Source organism: Pseudoliparis swirei, chromosome 23 (assembly GCF_029220125.1).
Source record: "Pseudoliparis swirei isolate HS2019 ecotype Mariana Trench chromosome 23, NWPU_hadal_v1, whole genome shotgun sequence".
Taxonomy (NCBI): Eukaryota; Metazoa; Chordata; class Actinopteri; order Perciformes; family Liparidae; genus Pseudoliparis; species Pseudoliparis swirei.
In genome coordinates, this window is record NC_079410.1 from 1624949 (window position 1) to 1648140 (window position 23192).

Here is a 23192-nt window from a genome sequence, read left to right on the forward strand (position 1 = left end):
ACGGCATTCATCCCACGTTGGACGGAGCGCGTCTCATTTCTGCGAATATGACCAAGTTGATCACCGGACTTAATCCATGACAACCCAGGGTTCAGATCAGGAACCGGGAGCAGAGTTGTAGTTTAACACCCTTCTCTGCTCTTCCATTCGAGCAGTTACCCACCCATGACTTTAGAGTAGAGACTGTGTCTGTCCCACGGCCACTTCAATTAAATAAATCAAAAGTAAGCAGAAGGAGTCGGACACAATAACCTGATACAAGTTAACACCATTATTTCAGCAGTGCAACAAAATAGGTCTATTAAATGTGGTCTCCTAAATATTCGATCTCTGTCATCTAAAGCTGTGTTACTGAATGATTTAATATCAGATAATCACATTGATTTATGTTGCCTAACTGAAACCTGGCTGAGCCATGAAGAATATGTCTGCCTGAATGAATCGACTCCTCCAAGTCATATTAATACTCACATTCCTCGAGGCACGGTCGAGGAGGTGGAGTAGCAGCCATCTTTGAATCGAGCCTATTAATTAATCCTCAACCAAAATTACACTACACCTCATTTGAAAGCCTTGTTCTTAGTCTTTCACATCCAACCTGGAAAACACTACAGCCAATTCGATTTGTGATTCTGTACCGCCACCAGGTCCATATTCAGAGTTTATATCTGAATTCTCAGAATTTATATCAAGTTTGGTTCTTAAAACCGATAAAGTTATTATTGTTGGAGATTTTAATATCCATGTGGATGTTGATAATGATTGCCTTAGTGCTGCATTCATCTCCTTGTTGGACTCGATTGGCTTCTGTCAGAGTACAGAAACCCACTCACAGCTTTGGCCACACGCTTGATCTTGTTCTTACTTATGGCGTTGACATTGAGCATTTGAACGTCTTCCCACAGAATCCTCTTCTGTCAGACCACAACCTCATAACTTTTGAATTTATACTACCAGAGTGTACTCCGTTAGTCAAAAGTTTCTACACCAGATGTCTAACTGACAGTGCTGTAACTAAATTTAAAGAAGCGATTCCTTCTGTATTTGATTCGATACCACGTCTCAATATAACAGAGGACTCCTGGTCTAACTTTAGTCCGTCCCAGATTGATCATCTTGTTGACAGTGCCATAGGCTCTCTGAGAATGACACTGGACTCGATAGCCCCTCTGAAGAAGAAGACAGTGAGGAAGAGGAGGTTTGCTCCTGGTATAACCCTCAGACCCGCAAACTGAAGCAAGCGTCACGAAAGCTTGAGCATATGGCGTTCAACTAATCTCGAAGAATCCCGCTTAGTTTGGCGAGATAGTCTTAAAACATATAAGAAGGCCCTCCGTAATGCCAGAGCAGCCTATTACTCATCAGTAATAGAAAAAATAAAACAACCCCAGGTTTCTCTTCAGCACTGTAGCCAGGCTGACAGAGAGTCACAGCTCTGTGGAGCCGAGCATTCCTATAAACCTCAGTGGTAATGACTTTATGAACTTCTTTAATGAAAAGATTTTAACTATTAGGGACAAGATTAATATTCTCTTGCCCATAACCTGTGCCAATCTGTCCTCAAGTGGAATGGCCTTGGAAACCGCTGTATGCCCTGGTGTATATTTGGAGGGCTTTTCTCCCATCAACCGTGACCAATTATCTTCAACGGTTTCTACTTCGAACACGTCTACCTGTCTCTTGGACCCCATCCCGACGAGGCTGCTTAAAGACGTTTTGCCTTTAATTGGCGGCTCTCTATTAGATATTATCAATGTGTCTCTGCTAACAGGCCACGTACCACACTCCTTCAAGGTGGCTGTTATTAAACCTCTCCTGAAGAAGCCCACTCTGGATCCAGAGGTGTTGGCTAACTACAGACCGATCTCTAACCTCCCCTTCCTCTCCAAGATCCTTGAGAAAGTGGTCGCAAATCAGTTGTGCGACTTTCTACATCATAATAGTTTATTTGAGAAATTTCAATCAGGATTTAGAAAACACCACAGCACCGGCACTGGTGAAAATTACAAATGACCTCTTAATGGCAGCAGATAAAGGACTCCTCTCTGTCCTGGTCTTGTTAGACCTTAGTGCTGCATTCGACACCATTGACCATGACATCCTGTTACAGAGACTGGAGCAGTCGATTGGCATTTCAGGCACGGCACTACTTTGGTTTAAATCCTATTTATCAGATCGATCTCAGTTTGTATTTGTAAACGATGACGCCTCGATAACCACCAACGTTAATCACGGAGTTCCACAAGGTTCTGTGCTTGGACCAATTTTATTTACCTTATACATGCTTCCTTTGGGCAATATTATCAGGAAACACTCCATAAACTTTCATTGTTATGCAGATGATACTCAACTATATTTATCGATAAAACCAGAGGAGAGCAACCAACTCGGTAAAATTCAAGCATGTCTTAAAGACATAAAAACATGGATGACCTGCAATTTCTTGATGTTAAACTCAGACAAAACCGAAGTAATTTTAATCGGCCCTGAGCACCTCAGAGATCAATTATCTGGTGATGTGGATTCTGTAGACGGCATTGCCCTGGCATCCAACACCACTGTAAAGAATCTTGGCGTTATCTTTGATCGGGACTTGTCCTTTAACTCCCACGTAAAGCAAATCTCAAGGACTGCATTCTTTCATCTACGTAATATTTCAAAAATCAGGCACATCTTGTCTCAAAAAGATGCAGAAAAATTGGTTCACGCGTTCGTTACTTCGAGACTGGATTACTGCAACTCCTTATTAGCAGGCTGCTCTAATAAATCTCTTAGGTCCCTCCAGTTGATCCAGAATGCTGCAGCTCGTGTTCTCACTAAAACTAAGAAAAGAGATCACATCACTCCTGCACTAGCTGCTCTGCACTGGCTCCCAGTAAAATCAAGAATCACTTTTAAAATTCTTCTCTTAACGTACAAAGCCTTGATTGGTGATGCTCCATCATATCTTAAGGAGCTTGTAGTACCATATTGCCCCACTAGAGAGCTGCCTCACTAAATGCGGGACTACTTGTAGTTCCTAGAGTCTTAAAAAGTAGAATGGGAGCCAGAGCCTTTAGTTATCAAGCTCCTCTTCTATGGAACCAGCTTCCAATTTCAGTCCGGGAGGCAGACACAGTCACCTCGTTTAAGAGTAGACTGAAGACCTTCCTCTTTGACAGAGCTTATAGTTAGGGCTGAATCAGGTTTGCCCTGGTCCAGCCCCTTGATATGCTGCTATAGGCTTATAGCTGCCGGGGACGTTAGGATGCACTGAGTACCTATCTCCTCTTTTTCTCTCCTTAAGGATGAATTTTCATCTCTCAATCACACGTTACTAACTCTGCTTTCTCCCGAGTCCTTTTGACTTCACGTCTCATGGGGTCATCGGACCCTATGAGACGGCATAGATCCTATCTGCCTGATGGATCATTGAGGTCTGGGTCGTGGAATTCCTGCTCCTGACTACGCCACTGTCCTGTTGAGACTCCGCCTACTGTTGAGACTCCCCTCCTCCTCCCACCGCCATCTGCCTGATGGATCGTGGAGGTCTCCATCGTGGAATATGCCTACTATGAACTATTCATCCACTCTGTCATATTCATTGAATGTATTTTAACTCTAAATCTGTCCTTCTGTACACATTACATCTATTGCATCTGTCCATCCTGGAGAGGGATCCTCCTCTGTTGCTCTCCTCCAGGTTTCTTCCTTTTTCCCCTGAAGGGTTATTTGGGAGTTTTTCCTGGTCCGATGTGAGGTTTTGGGGCAGGGATGTCTATGTGTACAGATTGTAAAGCACTCCGAGACAAATTTGTAATTTGTGAAATTGGGCTATACAAATAAACTGAATTGAATTGAATTGAAGGTGAATGATAACGTCCTCATGATGCGTTCAGGCTCTGCTCAGTGAACATGAGGACTGAAGGTAGATGATAACATCCTCATGATGCGTTCAGGCTCTGCTCAGTGAACATGAGGACTGGAGGTAGATGATAACATCCTCATGATGCGTTCAGGCTCTGCTCAGTGAACATGAGGACTGGAGGTAGATGATAGCGTCCTCATGATGCGTTCAGGCTCTGCTCAGTGAACATGAGGACTGAAGGTGAATGATAACATCCTCATGATGCATTCAGGCTCTGCTCAGTGAACATGAGGACTGGAGGTAGATGATAACATCCTCATGATGCATTCAGGCTCTGCTCAGTGAACATGAGGACTGAAGGTGATAACGTCCTCATGATGCGTTCAGGCTCTGCTCAGTGAACATGAGGACTGGAGGTAGATGATAACATCCTCATGATGCGTTCAGGCTCTGCTCAGTGAACATGAGGACTGGAGGTAGATGATAACATCCTCATGATGCGTTCAGGCTCTGCTCAGTGAACATGAGGACTGAAGGTGAATGATAACGTCCTCATGATGCGTTCAGGCTCTGCTCAGTGAACATGAGGACTGGAGGTAGATGATAACATCCTCATGATGCGTTCAGGCTCTGCTCAGTGAACATGAGGACTGGAGGTAGATGATAACATCCTCATAATGCGTTCAGGCTCTGCTCAGTGAACATGAGGACTGGAGGTAGATGATAACATCCTCATGATGCGTTCAGGCTCTGCTCAGTGAACATGAGGACTGGAGGTAGATGATAACATCCTCATGATGCGTTCAGGCTCTGCTCAGTGAACATGAGGACTGGAGGTAGATGATAACATCCTCATGATGCGTTCAGGCTCTGCTCAGTGAACATGAGGACTGGAGGTAGATGATAGCGTCCTCATGATGCGTTCAGGCTCTGCTCAGTGAACATGAGGACTGGAGGTAGATGATAACATCCTCATGATGCATTCAGGCTCTGCTCAGTGAACATGAGGACTGGAGGTAGATGATAACATCCTCATGATGCGTTCAGGCTCTGCTCAGTGAACATGAGGACTGGAGGTGAATGATAACGTCCTCATGATGCGTTCAGGCTCTGCTCAGTGAACATGAGGACTGGAGGTAGATGATAACATCCTCATGATGCGTTCAGGCTCTGCTCAGTGAACATGAGGACTGGAGGTAGATGATAGCGTCCTCATGATGCGTTCAGGCTCTGCTCAGTGAACATGAGGACTGAAGGTGAATGATAACGTCCTCATGATGCGTTCAGGCTCTGCTCAGTGAACATGAGGACTGGAGGTAGATGATAACATCCTCATAATGCGTTCAGGCTCTGCTCAGTGAACATGAGGACTGGAGGTGAATGATAACGTCCTCATGATGCGTTCAGGCTCTGCTCAGTGAACATGAGGACTGGAGGTAGATGATAACATCCTCATGATGCGTTCAGGCTCTGCTCAGTGAACATGAGGACTGGAGGTAGATGATAACATCCTCATAATGCGTTCAGGCTCTGCTCAGTGAACATGAGGACTGGAGGTGAATGATAACGTCCTCATGATGCGTTCAGGCTCTGCTCAGTGAACATGAGGACTGGAGGTAGATGATAGCGTCCTCATGATGCGTTCAGGCTCTGCTCAGTGAATATGAGGACTGAAGGTAGATGATAACATCCTCATGATGCGTTCAGGCTCTGCTCAGTGAACATGAGGACTGAAGGTGAATGATAACGTCCTCATGATGCGTTCAGGCTCTGCTCAGTGAACATGAGGACTGGAGGTAGATGATAACATCCTCATGATGCGTTCAGGCTCTGCTCAGTGAACATGCGGACTGGAGGTAGATGATAACATCCTCATGATGCGTTCAGGCTCTGCTCAGTGAACATGAGGACTGGAGGTAGATGATAACATCCTCATAATGCGTTCAGGCTCTGCTCAGTGAACATGAGGACTGGAGGTAGATGATAGCGTCCTCATGATGCGTTCAGGCTCTGCTCAGTGAACATGAGGACTGGAGGTAGATGATAGCGTCCTCATGATGCGTTCAGGCTCTGCTCAGTGAACATGAGGACTGGAGGTAGATGATAACATCCTCATGATGCGTTCAGGCTCTGCTCAGTGAACATGAGGACTGGAGGTAGATGATAACATCCTCATGATGCGTTCAGGCTCTGCTCAGTGAATATGAGGACTGAAGGTAGATGATAACATCCTCATAATGCGTTCAGGCTCTGCTCAGTGAACATGAGGACTGGAGGTAGATGATAACATCCTCATGATGCGTTCAGGCTCTGCTCAGTGAATATGAGGACTGAAGGTAGATGATAACATCCTCATAATGCGTTCAGGCTCTGCTCAGTGAACATGAGGACTGGAGGTAGATGATAACATCCTCATGATGCGTTCAGGCTCTGCTCAGTGAACATGAGGACTGAAGGTGAATGATAACGTCCTCATGATGTAAGTATTTACACGTGTTTAAGTATTAGCGGTTACGTTTGTCTTTGCTCTTTTACTTCAACGAGACCCAAACCTCCAGGTGAAGTAAACTCACCTGTTGCGTCCGGCGTCTCAGCGAAAGGTGTGCTGACTCCGCCCCCGCCGAGAACCCGTCCGTCTGGTTCGTCGAGAGGGGCTCGAGGTGGCAGCTCTGGTGGGAGAGGATCCATCAGAGGGGAGGAGCCTCCGATGCCTCCGTAACACACTGAGACAACAACAACAGAGGTATGAGGTACTTGTACACAGTCTGTGTACTACTACAGGAGAAGTACTTCATACTGTAGACCCAGAAGGATCCATATCAGTTCAAGTGAACGTTTTATTTCTTTTATTTTCACCTCTTCATCTCTGACCGAGCTGAAGCTGATATTTACTTGAACTCTGAATCATATTTTCTTTTCTTAAATGTCTTTCTGTTTATTGTTTACTGCAACACGTTGACGGACTGTTGGTGTGTTTGTGTTGTTCTGAAGGAACACAACAACAACAACAGACGAAGAGGTGAAGATATCTTATTCCACGTGAGCTCATTGGATCCTTTGAGTCTCCAGCTGAGCGTCACTGTGGGCGGAGCTTAGGGTACCTTGAGAGAGGCGGTCCACCATGTCCGGCATCCCGCTGAGGTCCAGAGGCCCCAGAGGCCCTTCAGGGCCCTCCTGCTCACTGCGGGGCAGAGGGAGGGCGGGCGGTCGGTTGTTCGCTCAGTTGGTCGGTCGGTTGGTCGGTTGGTCTGTCGGTTGGTTGGTCTGTCGGTCGGTCTGTCAGTTGGTTGGTCTGTCGGTCGGTCGGTTGGTCTGTCGGTCTGTCGGTCGGTCTGTCGGTTGGTTGGTCTGACAGTTGGTTGGTCTGTCGGTTGGTCTGTTGGTTGGTCTGTCGGTTGGTTGGTCTGTTGGTTGGTCTGTTGGTTGGTCTGTTGGTTGGTCTGTTGGTTGGTCTGTCGGTTGGTCTGTTGGTTGGTCTGTTGGTTGGTCTGTCGGTTGATCTGTTGGTTGGTTGGTCTGTCGGTTGGTCTGTTGGTTGGTCTGTCGGTCTGTCAGTCAGTTGGTCTGTCGGTCGGTCTGTCGGTTGGTTGGTCTGACAGTTGGTTGGTCTGACAGTTGGTTGGTCTGTCGGTTGGTCTGTTGGTTGGTCTGTCGGTTGATCTGTTGGTTGGTTGGTCTGTCGGTTGGTCTGTTGGTTGGTCTGTTGGTTGGTATGTTGGTTGGTCTGTTGGTTGGTCTGTTGGTTGGTCAGTTGGTCTGTCGGTTGGTCTGTCGGTTGGTCTGTTGGTTGGTATGTTGGTTGGTCTGTCGGTTGGTCTGTCGGATGGTCTGTTGGTCTGTCAGTTGTTACCTGAGACAGATGCCGTTCCTGATGTCGCTCAGCCAGGCTCTCATCTGAACGGCGTCACGCGTCTCGATCACGTACTGCACCGACCCTTCCAGCTGAGGAAGAGAAGAGCAAGAGAAGAGGAAAAGAAGAGGAAGAGAAGAGGAAGCTTCAGATTGGATGCTGGACTTCCTGCCATTTAACTTCTTTTTACCCACAATTCCTCCTGCTTCTGCTTTTCCCTCTGAGCTGACGGACTGTTTGAAGCACTCATACTCGTGTTTACATTTGTTTATCAAACTTTATTGACAGCATGTAATCAGCACGATGACGCAACACGGGACGCACCTGCAGCAGGAAGGTGTTCTCCTTGTCCGGGACCTCCAGCGCCGTGGTGCTCCTCACGTCCCCCATGGAGCAGCACGGCACGCTGAGGCGGGGCTTCGACGCCTGAGGAGACCCCGGGAGGAGATGAGAGATAAGAGAGATAAAAGAGAGAGATAAGAGAGATAAGAGAGATATAAGAGAGAGATATCAGAGAGAGATAAGAGAGATAAGAGAGAGATAAGAGATATAAGAGAGATAAGAGAGATAAGAGAGATGAGAGAGATATGAGAGATATGAGAGATAAGAGAGAGATATGAGAGAGAGATAAGAGAGAGATAAGAGAGATAAGAGAGATATGAGAGATATGAGAGATAAGAGAGAGATATGAGAGATAAGAGAGATAAGAGAGATATCAGAGAGAGATAAGAGAGATAAAAGAGAGAGATAAGAGAGATATATAGAGAGATAAGAGAGATATGAGAGATATCAGAGAGAGATAAGAGAGATAAAAGAGAGAGATAAGAGATATAAGAGAGATAAAAGAGAGAGATAAGAGAGATATAAGAGAGATAAGAGAGATATAAGAGAGAGATAAGAGAGATAAAAGAGAGAGATAAGAGAGAGATATCAGAGAGAGATAAGAGATATAAGAGAGATAAAAGAGAGAGATAAGAGAGATAAGAGAGATAAGAGATAAGAGATATAAGAGAGATAAAAGAGAGATAAGAGAGATATAAGAGAGATAAGAGAGATAAGAGAGAGATATCAGAGAGAGATAAGAGAGATAAGAGAGAAGAGATAAGAGAGAGATATGAGAGATAAGAGAGAGATAAGAGAGATAAGAGAGATAAGATGGAGATAAGAGAGATAAGAGAGAGATAAGAGAGATAAGAGAGAGATAAGAGAGAAGAGAGATAAGAGAGATAAGAGAGAGATAAGAGAGAGAGAGATAAGAGAGAGATATGAGAGATAAGAGAGAGATAAGAGAGATAAGAGAGAGAGATAAGAGAGAGATAGAGATAAGAGATAAGAGAGATATAAGAGAGATAAGAGAGATAAGAGAGATAAGAGAGAGATATGAGAGATAAGAGAGAGAGATAAGAGAGAGATATGAGAGAGATAAGAAAGATAAAAGAGAGAGATAAGAGAGATAAGAGAGAGATAAGATGGAGATAAGAGAGATAAGAGAGAGATAAGATGGAGATAAGAGAGAGATAAGAGATTAAAGATATTAGAGATATTAAAGATATTAGAGATGTTAGAGATGTTAGAGATATTAAAGATGTTAGAGATGTTAGAGATATTAGAGATATTAAAGATATTAGAGATATTAAAGATGTTAGAGATATTAGAGATGTTAAAGATATTAGAGATATTAAAGATATTAGAGATGTTAGAGATATTAGAGATGTTAGAGATATTAAAGATATTAGAGATATTAAAGATATTAGAGATATTAGAGATGTTAGAGATATTAAAGATATTAGAGATGTTAAAGATATTAGAGATATTAGAGATGTTAGAGATATTAAATATATAAGAGATGTTAGAGATGAACCACGGCCTCTGAAGGAAGTGACGTACTTTGGGTGGGATGAAGAACTCCAGGTAGTACTCCTCCCCTCGCTCGCCCCCCTCCCGGTCTCTCTCTCGGAGCACCAGGCGACACTTGTGCCAGCGGCCTCCTCTCCAGGGCGCGGCGCCCCCGCAGGCCAGCGGCTGCAGCGCGCCGCCCGCCGAGGAGGCCGAGTTGTTGTCGGCGTGGTGCAGCAGGCCGAAGGAGAAGCCGGAGAAGCCGTGGCTGCCGGCGGCGAAACTGGTGGGCGACGCCACGCCGCTTCCTCACCAGCCGGCCCGCCTTCCTCGGGGGTCCGGCGGCGGCGGCGGCGGCGCTGCTGGGCGGCAGCGTGGCGGCGGAGTGGGGGCCGGTCAGCGTGAGCGTGGGCGGCGGCGAGCGCGACAGCCTGAGCTTCTCCAGGCGGAGGCTCCACTTCTCCTTCTCGCCGCCCTCGCCGTTGCTCCGCCGCCGGTCCCTCGCCGCCTCCGACAGAGACAGGGAGGCGGCGCTGCTGGAGGAGGAGGGCGGCAGCGAGGAGGAGGAGGAGTGGGGCAGGGAGAGCGGCATGGACAGGGACACGGGCATGGAGGAGGCGGGCGCGGCGCCCACGCTGTAGCTGTAGCTGGAGGGCAGCGCGCTCTGCGCCGCGTCGCTGGACGCGCTGCGCCAGTGCAGGATGCCGCGCACGCTGCCGCGCACGCTGCGCCCCACGCTGCGCAGAGAGAAGCGCTTCTTCAGCTTGTTCTTGGCGTTGGGCGCGCCGCCGCCTCTGGCGCCCGGCGGCGAGGCCGGCGCGCTCTCGGAGGCGTAGGAGGGGTCGTCCGCCTCCCGCTCTTCCGGCTCCGCGTCTTCCCCGACGGACGCCGCGCCCAACCAGCTGTCCTCCTCCTCCTCCACGGGGGCTTCTCCGTTGCCGGGGGCGACGGCGGCGCCCCTCTCCTCGCGGCGCCCGTTGTTCCCTCCCACCGAGGAGCAGCAGGACGACGAGGACGACGGCGGCGGGATGTGGCCCTGGGCGTAGGCGTCTTGGAACCGGTCCCCGCAGCGGCTCTCCAGCACCAGTCGAGCCGGCGGCCGCGCGGCGTCGGTCGGGGGGCGCGGGAGGGCGGCGCCGCCGGACGCCGACAGGGGCGAGACCGCCTCCTCTTCCAGGGAGGCGGCGTCCGACCGGGGAGCCCAGCTCGCCATGTCGTCCATCGCGGAGGCGCAGCTCGGCGGGAGCGCCCCCTCCAGCTCGCTCTGGAAGTGGCGGACGAAGCGGTCGGTGAAGCGCCGGCAGAAGGCGGCGGCCGAGTCCGGCGAGTAGTGCGGGTTCTCCAGGAGGAACGCCCGGTAGTGGCGCGCGAAGTCGCCGGCCGCCACGCGGGCGTGGAGCTCGCAGAACTCCGTCCAGCTCAGGCACGGCGAGGGGGACGGCGTGGGCGTGTCCGACAGGGGGGGCGGGCTCACCAGGGGGGGCAGAGGGGGGGGGGCGGGGGGACAGGGGCAGCATGGAGGGAGACGGAAGGGAGGGGGAGGGGGAGGGAGGTAAAGGGGAGGAGCTAGCCACCCGCGGGCTGGGCGGGGTCAACAGAGAGCCGTTCATCCCGATCAGATCACTTCAGAGAGGGGGGGGCTCAGCCCATCAGGGGAACCAGACTTGAAATGAACCAGCAGAAGAAGAAGAGCTCCGCTTCACTTCAGGGCCTCAGGCAGCTGGAGGTCGGAGGTCGTTCACCAGCAGCCGCATCCTGGGGAGGAGAAACTTTATTTACACCAACGGGAACAACAAGAGACACACTTCCTGTACACAGCAGCTGTGTACAAGTACACGTCTTATGTGTACTACCACATCTACACGCAGAACTGAGGGGCTCTGCTGCATTCTGATCATAATACTTTTACTTTAGAAGGATTTTAGTATTTTCACAGCAGGATTAGTATTTATTCATTTACCTCTTTATGAAACATTAAATATCATGTGAGCATCGACAGAATTATAAATATGAGGTGATATTATTGTGAGTGGTATTAGTAATTATACTGTAACAGAGTATTTTAACAGTATAATTATTTTTACTGTAAAGAATCTCTTCCGTGTGGCATTAGTACTTTAAGAGTATCTTCAATAATAATAGGACTTTGAATTCATAGAGCTCAACCAGTGAAGTACTTGTACTATAAGAGTATTTGTACACTGTAGTACTTGTACTATAAGAGTATTTGTACACTGTAGTACTTGTACTATGACCGTGTATTTGTACACTGTGGTACTTGTACCATAAGAGTATTTGTACACTGTGGTACTTGTACTATGACCGTGTATTTGTACACTGTGGTACTTATACTATAAGAGTATTTGTACACTGTGGTACTTGTACTATGACCGTGTATTTGTACACTGTGGTACTTGTACTATAAGAGTATTTGTACACTGTGGTACTTGTACTATGACCGTGTATTTGTACACTGTGGTACTTGTACTATGACCGTGTATTTGTACACTGTGGTACTTGTACTATGACCGTGTATTTGTACACTGTGGTACTTGTACTATAAGAGTATTTGTACACTGTGGTACCTGTACTATAAGAGTATTTGTACACTGTGGTACTTGTACTATAAGAGTATTTGTACACTGTGGTACTTGTACTATGACCGTGTATTTGTACACTGTGGTACTTATACTATAAGAGTATTTGTACACTGTAGTACTTGTACTATGACCGTGTATTTGTACACTGTGGTACTTGTACTATAAGAGTATTTGTACACTGTGGTACTTGTACTATGACCGTGTATTTGTACACTGTGGTACTTGTACTATAAGAGTATTTGTACACTGTGGTACTTGTACTATGACCGTGTATTTGTACACTGTGGTACTTGTACTATGACCGTGTATTTGTACACTGTGGTACTTGTACTATGACCGTATTTGTACACTGTGGTACTTGTACTATGACCGTATTTGTACACTGTGGTACTTGTACTATGACCGTGTATTTGTACACTGTGGTACTTGTACTATGACCGTGTATTTGTACACTGTGGTACTTGTACTATGACCGTGTATTTGTACACTGTGGTACTTGTACTATGACCGTGTATTTGTACACTGTGGTACTTGTACTATAAGAGTATTTGTACACTGTGGTACTTGTACTATGACCGTGTATTTGTACACTGTGGTACTTGTACTATAACCGTGTATTTGTACACTGTGGTACTTGTACTATGACCGTGTATTTGTACACTGTGGTACTTGTACTATGACCGTATTTGTACACTGTGGTACTTGTACTATGACCGTGTATTTGTACACTGTGGTACTTGTACTATGACCGTATTTGTACACTGTGGTACTTGTACTATGACCGTGTATTTGTACACTGTGGTACTTGTACTATGACCGTGTATTTGTACACTGTGGTACTTGTACTATAACCGTGTATTTGTACACTGTGGTACTTGTACTATGACCGTGTATTTGTACACTGTGGTACTTGTACTATAAGAGTATTTGTACACTGTGGTACTTGTACTATGACCGTGTATTTGTACACTGTGGTACTTGTACTATAAGAGTATTTGTACACTGTGGTACTTGTACTATAAGAGTATTTGTACACTGTGGTACTTGTACTATGACCGTATTTGTACACTGTGGTACTTGTACTATAACCGTGTATTTGTACACTGTGGTACTTGTACTATGACCGTGTATTTGTACACTGTGGTACTTGTACTATGACCGTGTATTTGTACACTGTGGTACTTGTACTATGACCGTATTTGTACACTGTGGTACTTGTACTATGACCCGTATTTGTACACTGTGGTACTTGTACTATAACCGTGTATTTGTACACTGTGGTACTTGTACTATGACCGTGTATTTGTACACTGTGGTACTTGTACTATAAGAGTATTTGTACACTGTGGTACTTGTACTATAAGAGTATTTGTACACTGTGGTACTTGTACTATGACCGTGTATTTGTACACTGTGGTACTTGTACTATGACCGTGTATTTGTACACTGTGGTACTTGTACTATGACCGTGTATTTGTACACTGTGGTACTTGTACTATAACCGTATTTGTACACTGTGGTACTTGTACTATGACCGTGTATTTGTACACTGTGGTACTTGTACTATGACCGTGTATTTGTACACTGTGGTACTTGTACTATGACCGTGTATTTGTACACTGTGGTACTTGTACTATAAGAGTATTTGTACACTGTGGTACTTGTACTATGACCGTATTTGTACACTGTGGTACTTGTACTATGACCGTGTATTTGTACACTGTGGTACTTGTACTATGACCGGTATTTGTACACTGTGGTACTTGTACTATAACCGTGTATTTGTACACTGTGGTACTTGTACTATGACCGTGTATTTGTACACTGTGGTACTTGTACTATGACCGTGTATTTGTACACTGTGGTACTTGTACTATGACCGTGTATTTGTACACTGTGGTACTTATACTATAAGAGTATTTGTACACTGTGGTACTTATACTATAAGAGTATTTGTACACTGTAGTACTTGTACTATGACAGTGTATTTGTACACTGTGGTACTTGTACTATAAGCGTATTTGTACACTGTAGTACTTGTACTATGACCGTGTATTTGTACACTGTGGTACTTGTACTATGACCGTGTATTTGTACACTGTGGTACTTGTACTATGACCGTGTATTTGTACAGTGTACTTGTACTATGACCGTATTTGTACACTGTGGTACTTGTACTATGACCGTGTATTTGTACACTGTGGTACTTGTACTATAAGAGTATTTGTACACTGTGGTACTTGTACTATGACCGTATTTGTACACTGTGGTACTTGTACTATGACCGTATTTGTACACTGTGGTACTTGTACTATAACCGTGTATTTGTACACTGTGGTACTTGTACTATGACCGTATTTGTACACTGTGGTACTTGTACTATGACCGTGTATTTGTACACTGTGGTACTTGTACTATGACCGTGTATTTGTACACTGTGGTACTTGTACTATGACCGTATTTGTACACTGTGGTACTTGTACTATGACCGTATTTGTACACTGTGGTACTTGTACTATGACCGTGTATTTGTACACTGTGGTACTTGTACTATAACCGTGTATTTGTACACTGTGGTACTTGTACTATGACCGTGTATTTGTACACTGTGGTACTTGTACTATAAGAGTATTTGTACACTGTGGTACTTGTACTATGACCGTGTATTTGTACACTGTGGTACTTGTACTATAAGAGTATTTGTACACTGTGGTACTTGTACTATAAGAGTATTTGTACACTGTGGTACTTGTACTATGACCGTGTATTTGTACACTGTGGTACTTGTACTATGACCGTGTATTTGTACACTGTGGTACTTGTACTATGACCGTATTTGTACACTGTGGTACTTGTACTATGACCGTGTATTTGTACACTGTGGTACTTGTACTATGACCGTGTATTTGTACACTGTGGTACTTGTACTATGACCGTGTATTTGTACACTGTGGTACTTGTACTATGACCGTGTATTTGTACACTGTGGTACTTGTACTATAAGAGTATTTGTACACTGTGGTACTTGTACTATGACCGTGTATTTGTACACTGTGGTACTTGTACTATGACCGTGTATTTGTACACTGTGGTACTTGTACTATGACCGTGTATTTGTACACTGTGGTACTTGTACTATAAGAGTATTTGTACACTGTGGTACTTGTACTATGACCGTGTATTTGTACACTGTGGTACTTGTACTATGACCATGTATTTGTACACTGTGGTATTTGTACTATGACCGAGTATTTGTACACTGTGGTACTTGTACTATAAGAGTATTTGTACACTGTGGTACTTGTACTATGACCGTATTTGTACACTGTGGTACTTGTACTATAACCGTGTATTTGTACACTGTGGTACTTGTACTATGACCGTATTTGTACACTGTGGTACTTGTACTATAAGAGTATTTGTACACTGTGGTACTTGTACTATGACCGTGTATTTGTACACTGTGGTACTTGTACTATAACCGTATTTGTACACTGTGGTACTTGTACTATGACCGTGTATTTGTACACTGTGGTACTTGTACTATGACCGTGTATTTGTACACTGTGGTACTTGTACTATAACCGTGTATTTGTACACTGTGGTACTTGTACTATGACCGTGTATTTGTACACTGTGGTACTTGTACTATGACCGTATTTGTACACTGTGGTACTTGTACTATAACCGGGTATTTGTACACTGTGGTACTTGTACTATAAGAGTATTTGTACACTGTGGTACTTGTACTATGACCGTGTATTTGTACACTGTGGTACTTGTACTATAAGAGTATTTGTACACTGTGGTACTTGTACTATGACCGTGTATTTGTACACTGTGGTACTTGTACTATAAGAGTATTTGTACACTGTGGTACTTGTACTATGACCGTGTATTTGTACACTGTGGTACTTGTACTATAAGAGTATTTGTACACTGTGGTACTTGTACTATAGCCGTGTATTTGTACACTGTGGTACTTGTACTATGACCGTGTATTTGTACACTGTGGTACTTGTACTATAACCGTATTTGTACACTGTGGTACTTGTACTATGACCGTGTATTTGTACACTGTGGTACTTGTACTATGACCGTATTTGTACACTGTGGTACTTGTACTATAAGAGTATTTGTACACTGTGGTACTTGTACTATGACCGTGTATTTGTACACTGTGGTACTTGTACTATGACCGTGTATTTGTACACTGTGGTACTTGTACTATAACCGTGTATTTGTACACTGTGGTACTTGTACTATGACCGTATTTGTACACTGTGGTACTTGTACTATGACCGTGTATTTGTACACTGTGGTACTTGTACTATAAGAGTATTTGTACACTGTGGTACTTGTACTATGACCGTATTTGTACACTGTGGTACTTGTACTATAACCGTGTATTTGTACACTGTGGTACTTGTACTATAACCGTGTATTGTACACTGTGGTACTTGTACTATGACCGTGTATTTGTACACTGTGGTACTTGTACTATGACCGTGTATTTGTACACTGTGGTACTTGTACTATGACCGTGTATTTGTACACTGTGGTACTTGTACTATGACCGTGTATTTGTACACTGTGGTACTTGTACTATAACTGTGTATTTGTACACTGTGGTACTTGTACTATAACCGTGTATTTGTACACTGTGGTACTTGTACTATAACCGTGTATTTGTACACTGTGGTACTAGTACTATAACCGTATTTGTACACTGTGGTACTTGTACTATAAGTATTTGTACACTGTGGTACTTGTACTATGACCGTGTATTTGTACACTGTGGTACTTGTACTATAAGAGTATTTGTACACTGTGGTACTTGTACTATGACTGTGTATTTGTACACTGTGGTACTTGTACTATAAGAGTATTTGTACACTGTGGTACCTGTACTATAAGAGTATTTGTACACTGTGGTACTTGTACTATGACCGTGTATTTGTACACTGTGGTACTTGTACTATAAGAGTATTTGTACACTGTGGTACTTGTACTATAACCGTGTATTTGTACACTGTGGTACTTGTACTATAACCGTGTATTTGTACACTGTGGTACTTGTACTATGACCGTGTATTTGTACACTGTGGTACTTGTACTATAACCGTGTATTTGTACACTGTGGTACTTGTACTATAACCGTGTATTGTACACTGTGGTACTTGTACTATGACCGTGTATTTGTACACTGTGGTACTTGTACTATGACCGTGTATTTGTACACTGTGGTACTTGTACTATGACCGTGTATTTGTACACTGTGGTACTTGTACTATGACCGTGTATTTGTACGCTGTGGTACTTGTACTATAACCGTGTATTTGTACACTGTGGTACTTGTACTATAAGAGTATTTGTACACTGTGGTACTTGTACTATGACCGTGTATTTGTACACTGTGGTACTTGTACTATGACCGTGTATTTGTACACTGTGGTACTTGTACTATAACCGTATTTGTACACTGTGGTACTTGTACTATAACCGTGTATTTGTACACTGTGGTACTTGTACTATGACCGTGTATTTGTACACTGTGGTACTTGTACTATGACCGTGTATTTGTACACTGTGGTACTTGTACTATGACCGTGTATTTGTACACTGTGGTACTTGTACTATGACCGTGTATTTGTACGCTGTGGTACTTGTACTATAACCGTGTATTTGTACGCTGTGGTACTTGTACTATAACCGTGTATTTGTACACTGTGGTACTAGTACTATAACCGTGTATTTGTACACTGTGGTACTTGTACTATAAGAGTATTTGTACACTGTGGTACTAGTACTATAACCGTGTATTTGTACACTGTGGTACTTGTACTATAAGAGTATTTGTACACTGTGGTACTTGTACTATGACCGTGTATTTGTACACTGTGGTACTTGTACTATAACCGTGTATTTGTACACTGTGGTACTTGTACTATGACCGTGTATTTGAACAGTGTGGTACTTGTACTATGACCGTGTATTTGTACACTGTGGTACTTGTACTATGACTGTGTATTTGTACACTGTGGTACTTGTACTATGACCGTATTTGTACACTGTGGTACTTGTACTATGACCGTGTATTTGTACACTGTGGTACTTGTACTATGACCGTGTATTTGTACACTGTGGTACTTGTACTATAAGAGTATTTGTACACTGTGGTACTTGTACTATGACCATGTATTTGTACACTGTGGTATTTGTACTATGACTGTGTATTTGTACACTGTGGTACTTGTACTATGACTGTGTATTTGTACACTGTGGTACTTGTACTATAAGAGTATTTGTACACTGTGGTACTTGTACTATAAGAGTATTTGTACACTGTGGTACTTGTACTATGACCGTGTATTTGTACACTGTGGTACTTGTACTATAACCGTGTATTTGTACACTGTGGTACTTGTACTATAACCGTGTATTTGTACACTGTGGTACTTGTACTATGACCGTATTTGTACACTGTGGTACTTGTACTATGACCGTGTATTTGTACACTGTGGTACTTGTACTATGACCGTGTATTTGTACACTGTGGTACTTGTACTATAACCGTATTTGTACACTGTGGTACTTGTACTATGACCGTATTTGTACACTGTGGTACTTGTACTATGACCGTGTATTTGTACACTGTGGTACTTGTACTATAACCGTGTATTTGTACACTGTGGTACTTGTACTATAAGAGTATTTGTACACTGTGGTACTTGTACTATAACCATGTATTTGTACACTGTGGTACTTGTACTATGACCGTGTATTTGTACACTGTGGTACTTGTACTATAACCGTGTATTTGTACAATGTGGTACTTGTACTATGACCGTGTATTTGTACACTGTGGTACTTGTACTATAACCGTGTATTTGTACACTGTGGTACTTGTACTATAACCGTGTATTTGTACACTGTGGTACTTGTACTATAACCGTGTATTTGTACACTGTGGTACTTGTACTATGACCGTGTATTTGTACACTGTGGTACTTGTACTATAAGAGTATTTGTACACTGTGGTACTTGTACTATAAGAGTATTTGTACACTGTGGTACTTGTACTATAACCGTGTATTTGTACACTGTGGTACTTGTACTATAAGAGTATTTGTACACTGTGGTACTTGTACTATAACCGTGTATTTGTACACTGTGGTACTTGTACTATGACCGTGTATTTGTACACTGTGGTACTTGTACTATAAGAGTATTTGTACACTGTGGTACTTGTACTATGACCGTGTATTTGTACACTGTGGTACTTGTACTATGACCGTGTATTTGTACACTGTGGTACTTGTACTATAAGAGTATTTGTACACTGTGGTACTTGTACTATAACCATGTATTTGTACACTGTGGTACTTGTACTATGACCGTGTATTTGTACACTGTGGTACTTGTACTATGACCCTGTATTTGTACACTGTGGTACTTGTACTATGACCGTGTATTTGTACACTGTGGTACTTGTACTATGACAGTATTTGTCCACTGTGGTACTTGTACTATAAGAGTATTTGTACACTGTGGTACTTGTACTATAAGAGTATTTGTACACTGTGGTACTTGTACTATGACCGTGTATTTGTACACTGTGGTACTTGTACTATAAGAGTATTTGTACACTGTGGTACTTGTACTATGACCGTATTTGTACACTGTGGTACTTGTACTATGACCGTGTATTTGTACACTGTGGTACTTGTACTATGACCGTGTATTTGTACACTGTGGTACTTGTACTATGACCGTGTATTTGTACACTGTGGTACTTGTACTATGACCGTATTTGTACACTGTGGTACTTGTACTATAAGAGTATTTGTACACTGTGGTACTTGTACTATGACCGTGTATTTGTACACTGTGGTACTTGTACTATGACCGTGTATTTGTACACTGTGGTACTTGTACTATAACTGTATTTGTACACTGTGGTACTTGTACTATAAGAGTATTTGTACACTGTGGTACTTGTACTATGACCGTGTATTTGTACACTGTGGTACTTGTACTATAAGAGTATTTGTACACTGTGGTACTTGTACTATGACCGTGTATTTGTACACTGTGGTACTTGTACTATGACCGTATTTGTACACTGTGGTACTTGTACTATAACCGTATTTGTACACTGTGGTACTTGTACTATAACCGTGTATTTGTACACTGTGGTACTTGTACTATAACCGTGTATTTGTACACTGTGGTACTTGTACTATAACCGTGTATTTGTACACTGTGGTACTTGTACTATGACCGTGTATTTGTACACTGTGGTACTTGTACTATAACCGTGTATTTGTACACTGTGGTACTTGTACTATGACCGTGTATTTGTACACTGTGGTACTTGTACTATGACCGTGTATTTGTACACTGTGGTACTTGTACTATAAGAGTATTTGTACACTGTGGTACTTGTACTATGACCGTGTATTTGTACACTGTGGTACTTGTACTATAACCGTGTATTTGTACACTGTGGTACTTGTACTATAACCGTGTATTTGTACACTGTGGTACTTGTACTATGACCGTATTTGTACACTGTGGTACTTGTACTATGACCGTGTATTTGTACACTGTGGTACTTGTACTATGACCGTGTATTTGTACACTGTGGTACTTGTACTATGACCGTATTTGTACACTGTGGTACTTGTACTATAACCGTGTATTTGTACACTGTGGTACTTGTACTATAACCGTATTTGTACACTGTGGTACTTGTACTATAACCGTGTATTTGTACACTGTGGTACTTGTACTATAACCGTGTATTTGTACACTGTGGTACTTGTACTATAAGAGTATTTGTACACTGTGGTACTTGTACTATGACCGTGTATTTGTACACTGTGGTACTTGTACTATGACCGTATTTGTACACTGTGGTACTTGTACTATGACTGTATTTGTACACTGTGGTACTTGTACTATAAGAGTATTTGTACACTGTGGTACTTGTACTATAAGAGTATTTGTACACTGTGGTACTTGTACTATGACCGTGTATTTGTACACTGTGGTACTTGTACTATAACCGTGTATTTGTACACTGTGGTACTTGTACTATAACCGTGTATTTGTACACTGTGGTACTTGTACTATAACCGTGTATTTGTACACTGTGGTACTTGTACTATGACCGTGTATTTGTACACTGTGGTACTTGTACTATAACCGTGTATTTGTACACTGTGGTACTTGTACTATAACCGTGTATTTGTACACTGTGGTACTTGTACTATGACCGTGTATTTGTACACTGTGGTACTTGTACTATGACCGTGTATTTGTACACTGTGGTACTTGTACTATGACCGTGTATTTGTACACTGTGGTACTTGTACTATGACCGTGTATTTGTACACTGTGGTACTTGTACTATAACCGTATTTGTACACGTATTTGTACACTGTGGTACTTGTACTATGACCGTGTATTTGTACACTGTGGTACTTGTACTATGACCGTGTATTTGTACACTGTGGTACTTGTACTATAACCGTGTATTTGTACACTGTGGTACTTGTACTATAACCGTATTTGTACACTGTGGTACTTGTACTATGACCGTGTATTTGTACACTGTGGTACTTGTACTATGACCGTGTATTTGTACACTGTGGTACTTGTACTATGACCGTGTATTTGTACACTGTGGTACTTGTACTATGACCGTATTTGTACACTGTGGTACTTGTACTATAACCGTGTATTTGTACACTGTGGTACTTGTACTATAACCGTGTATTTGTACACTGTGGTACTAGTACTATAACCGTGTATTTGTACACTGTGGTACTTGTACTATAAGAGTATTTGTACACTGTGGTACTAGTACTATAACCGTGTATTTGTACACTGTGGTACTTGTACTATAACCGTGTATTTGTACACTGTGGTACTTGTACTATGACCGTGTATTTGTACACTGTGGTACTTGTACTATAACCGTGTATTTGTACACTGTGGTACTTGTACTATGACCGTGTATTTGAACAGTGTGGTACTTGTACTATGACCGTGTATTTGTACACTGTGGTACTTGTACTATGACTGTGTATTTGTACACTGTGGTACTTGTACTATGACCGTGTATTTGTACACTGTGGTACTTGTACTATGACCGTGTATTTGTACACTGTGGTACTTGTACTATGACCGTGTATTTGTACACTGTGGTACTTGTACTATAAGAGTATTTGTACACTGTGGTACTTGTACTATGACCATGTATTTGTACACTGTGGTATTTGTACTATGACTGTGTATTTGTACACTGTGGTACTTGTACTATGACTGTGTATTTGTACACTGTGGTACTTGTACTATAAGAGTATTTGTACACTGTGGTACTTGTACTATAAGAGTATTTGTACACTGTGGTACTTGTACTATGACCGTGTATTTGTACACTGTGGTACTTGTACTATAACCGTGTATTTGTACACTGTGGTACTTGTACTATAACCGTGTATTTGTACACTGTGGTACTTGTACTATGACCGTGTATTTGTACACTGTGGTACTTGTACTATGACCGTGTATTTGTACACTGTGGTACTTGTACTATAACCGTGTATTTGTACACTGTGGTACTTGTACTATAACCGTGTATTTGTACACTGTGGTACTTGTACTATGACCGTGTATTTGTACACTGTGGTACTTGTACTATAACCGTGTATTTGTACACTGTGGTACTTGTACTATAACCGTGTATTTGTACACTGTGGTACTTGTACTATAACCGAGTATTTGTACACTGTGGTACTTGTACTATAACCGTGTATTTGTACACTGTGGTACTTGTACTATGACCGTGTATTTGTACACTGTGGTACTTGTACTATAACCGTATTTGTACACTGTGGTACTTGTACTATGACCGTGTATTTGTACACTGTGGTACTTGTACTATAACCGTGTATTTGTACACTGTGGTACTTGTACTATAACCGTGTATTTGTACACTGTGGTACTTGTACTATAACCGTGTATTTGTACACTGTGGTACTTGTACTAT

General features: G+C 43.1%; 1 protein-coding gene across 1 annotated transcript in view; it reads right to left on the bottom strand.

The window, feature by feature from the left end:
• The window catches only part of sh2b1 (SH2B adaptor protein 1), a 53851-nt gene that overhangs the window by 3921 nt on the left and 26738 nt on the right, over positions 1-23192 (bottom strand). Inside the window, 7 exon segments of the mRNA XM_056406170.1 lie at positions 6421-6570; positions 6949-7028; positions 7698-7789; positions 8022-8123; positions 9585-9837; positions 9839-10999; positions 11001-11288. Of these exon segments, the coding sequence (XP_056262145.1) occupies positions 6421-6570; positions 6949-7028; positions 7698-7789; positions 8022-8123; positions 9585-9837; positions 9839-10999; positions 11001-11143 (1981 nt within the window). The 5' untranslated portion in view covers positions 11144-11288.